This window comes from Mycetomoellerius zeteki, unplaced genomic scaffold, assembly GCF_001594055.1.
Source record: "Mycetomoellerius zeteki isolate Tzet28-1 unplaced genomic scaffold, Tzet1.0 scaffold425, whole genome shotgun sequence".
Classification (NCBI taxonomy): Eukaryota; Metazoa; Arthropoda; class Insecta; order Hymenoptera; family Formicidae; genus Mycetomoellerius; species Mycetomoellerius zeteki.
The window spans coordinates 114565-118196 of record NW_017257420.1 but is presented as its reverse complement, the minus strand read 5'-3'; the positions used below and the strand labels follow the sequence as shown (position 1 = coordinate 118196).

The window sequence follows — 3632 nt, the reverse complement described above, 5'->3', positions numbered from 1 at the left end:
TATATATATATATATATATATATACATGTATATAGAAATAGTCCTTGTGCATAAATAATTTTCGTTTCCCTTTTATTTGAAAAGTAGGTAAATAAATCCTTGTTTTATATAAAATATAAAGTTCTGAAATCTTCGCAGACATTGCGTCACGTCACATGAATGATATGACGAGCAGCTTCAAATCAAAAACCGAAAAATTTGTAAGTGATATCCAATCAGATTTGAAACAGGGTAAATCGATTTTGAAGCATACTAATGACTCCAAAATAACCGATAGTGATGAGCCAAGAACTTATAGAGAAGAATCGCGAGTCTCTGAACACGGTAAAATACTAATAATATTACTTTTCTTAATTTCCAATTAAAAAGATAGATTTGACTCGTTGTAATTACGTGTAATTTGTATGTATATTAAACATGTATTATATATAATTGATATAAAAAAAAGTATAACACATACACACACACATTTATATAAGTTTAAGATCTGCTACAATCTCACAATCAGTATAAAATATGTCGTGTACACATATACGAAGAAGTCTATAAATAAATTACATTAGCGTAATACAAGCGTGTAATATTCATTGACGCAAACAGGAACAAAACAAATTGATCCGGATACTGGACTCGTATATTTCAAGTATGACTTTGGCTATGAATTTGGTATTATTTTACCCGGCGAAGGTAAAAAGACGGTTGAAAGTAACAAGAAGATAATTCAAGGACAGAGACGTTCCAGTGACATAGAAGTGCCTATAATCCATGAGTTTACTGAAAAGAAAACAAATGGTTTTATGAAAAAAGGCACATTTATGAACCGCCAGAACAAGATAGGAAATAAATTCGAAAATTCAAAGACTGTTAAATGGGAGCCAACATCGGAAAGCGACTTTTCTGAAGCTGAAGACATGAAAAATCTCAATAAGAAACAACAGGGAGCTGGCATAGAAAGTTCGATGGCGCTTCCAAGTCTCGTCATACCTAGTTCTGTGTCATCATCAAGATGGGATCACACAACGCCCAGTCCGCTTTCTCTTAGTCCAAGTCTGCCAAGCCTCTCTCCAAGACAGAGTAGCGCTACTGGACCACCTAGTAATGTGGATTCTGCAGGTACATACCTGCCGTCGAGAACACGCGTTGACATTATTCAATTTTTTCTTGCTTTGCTTCAATCGTTATATTATTGTAATAACATTATTTTGTAATGAAATTCTTATTAAATAATCTCTTGTTATACTTTTGAATAGCTATAGTTTCTATTGTAATTTGCATTAAAATTGCTTTGTTGCTTCTTGTGTACTCGGATTTTTCTCGAGATTTCTCTAATAAATTTACAACATCATAAAATATAATTTAGGAAATGAATAATTAATACTAATAATTAAGTGTAATGAGCCTTTCATGACATTGTTAAATTAAATATTACTTTAAAACTAGATGCTACTTACTTTTATGTGTGCTAACAAATCAATTATTTATTTAGGTTTTAGGTTCTAACAATTCGCCACTTGCTAATGTACTATTATACTAAATTACGCATTAATCACTTTGCCACGTCTACATTCTTTTATTGCTACATACTTAGTAAATATTAATATTATTATTTTTCCATTAAGTTTTATAAAAAAATTGTTATAGGTTCACCTTGGCCGCTTAGCAACGGCGTGTCATCGATTACAGAAGTAATTCAGCCTTACATCGAAGTTTTACCGAAGAAAGCTCCTACATTCATTACGGTAATGTAGTTAAATTATAATAACATTAATAATGTTAAAGGCTTTTTATTAACTTTAAAATAATTCTAATCAAGAATCACACATGTTAAGAAGAAATTTTGATCATTATTACAGCCACTGAAAGATATTGCGGTAATAAGCGGACAACCAGCTAGATTTGAATGTATTGTTCAAGCAGAACCACAGCCCAATATTCTATGGTCAAAAGATAATAGAATCGTTGAAAATTCTAAGAATCACGAAATTCAATACAGAAACGGCATTTGTCGTCTTATCATAATGAGAGCTTTACTCGGTACGATACAAGCAATACTTTATGCTTATATTTAATCTTTTAATTGTATTAATTTATTTTTGCATTTTTACAAAATTATATATATTTACTTAAAATTATTTGAATAAAATAATTATATTCAAGTATAGAAGAAAAAATAATAATTCTCTGTCAGATAATTTTATGTATTTTTCTTACGTAGAGGATGCCGGGACTTATGCATGTACGGCAACGAATAGTTTAGGTTCCACCGTAACTTCTGCCAACTTGGAAGTTCCAGGTAATAGACGTTCTATATATGTCCCTATTTCGTAAAAATCTGGTGAAGAAAGGAATCAACAATCAAATGGAATAAATACAAAGGTGGTGGAACATTTAATTCTCAATTTCGGTTTGCTGATACCAATTTTCACATTGTATCGTATTATTACTTAATCAGGTCACAAACTAATATGGTGAAGGAAATAATGACATATAATGCTCGACACATTGTATTCTTTAAGCGAGAAAAAATTCAAATTTTTAAATGAAGATAAGCGAATAATTCGATTTCAAATTGCTTTTTCTACGTAGTTTGCTTCTTATCAGGAATAAACGAAAATTTTTCGAAAATTTTGCGAAAAACGCAATATAAATAAATAAATATAAATGGTGCTACTAATTTAATTAATTAAAATATAATAGGGCAAAAAAATGGATTAGCTTTGTCTCAATGATGCAATTTTATTTTTATTGCATTTTATTCAAATATTCAAATTAATGTTTTGGTGAAAGCTAGTCAATTCAAACTAGTCAATAATTAATTAATAAATAGTGAAAGAAATAAAAATGCAAAAACTGCCTTATCAAATAGCATACAAATATTTTAATAGTGCCATTGAGCAAGTTAAGAAAAGTTTTTCTTGTATACTTTACTTGTTTACGTATTACCTATTTCAAGTATGTTATTGTGACTTGTTATTAAAATATTGTATTATATTTTTAATTTTTCTTTACGCATATTAATTATTTCTTGCCAAGATTATTACAGATTAGAATTATAAGATTTGTTCTCAGAATTAGCTTTACCAAAAGTAATGATTAAAAATAATATTTGACAAAATAGAAAATAAATGCAATTTATTGTTTTAATACAAAGATTAATATCATTTTTAAATTATTCTATTTATACATCATGTGCATAATATTGTTAAAATTATCGCTATCAGATTATTTAAAAATACGATAAGAGAATATTATTATTTATTATTAAATGGTAAATATATATAAATGAAATAAGAGCATCCGATCATTCTAGATACGGCTTTTTATTTGATAATTTTACAAATTTCTATGTTAATTGTTTTTGCTTAAAATACAAGAAGTTAATATTTTATATCTATAGACGGAATATGGGATATCTATTACTTCGGATTTACAATAGAGTTCTAAACCTTAAGCCATAAGAAATCGACAAATCATAATCGATTATTCTCCTCGAATTCGACTGTAATTGGTCAAATTCTTACGGCTTAAGGCTTAAAACACCTATGTAGCTCTTGTAGATCCGGACTTATGGGGCATGTACGGGGCTATGCTACATACCGCTATTCTATTGCTCCTTGCGTTCACAGAAGAGA

General features: G+C 29.0%; 1 protein-coding gene across 4 annotated transcripts in view; it reads left to right on the top strand.

Annotated features, from left to right (window-relative positions):
• Window positions 1-2657, top strand: part of LOC108726478 (uncharacterized) — a 34141-nt gene extending 31484 nt beyond the window's left edge. The window contains exons 48-52 of one of the 4 annotated variants that reach the window (XM_018454079.1): window positions 139-324; window positions 601-1113; window positions 1648-1739; window positions 1854-2034; window positions 2216-2654. In XM_018454079.1, the coding sequence (XP_018309581.1) occupies window positions 139-324; window positions 601-1113; window positions 1648-1739; window positions 1854-2034; window positions 2216-2328 (1085 nt within the window). In that variant the 3' untranslated portion in view covers window positions 2329-2654. Of the gene's footprint in view, window positions 1-138; window positions 325-600; window positions 1114-1641; window positions 1740-1853; window positions 2035-2215 lie in introns of all 4 variants that reach the window. The other 3 variants (XM_018454078.1, XM_018454082.1, XM_018454080.1) reach the window with 3 other exon arrangements.
• Window positions 2658-3632: the final 975 nt, after the last annotated feature.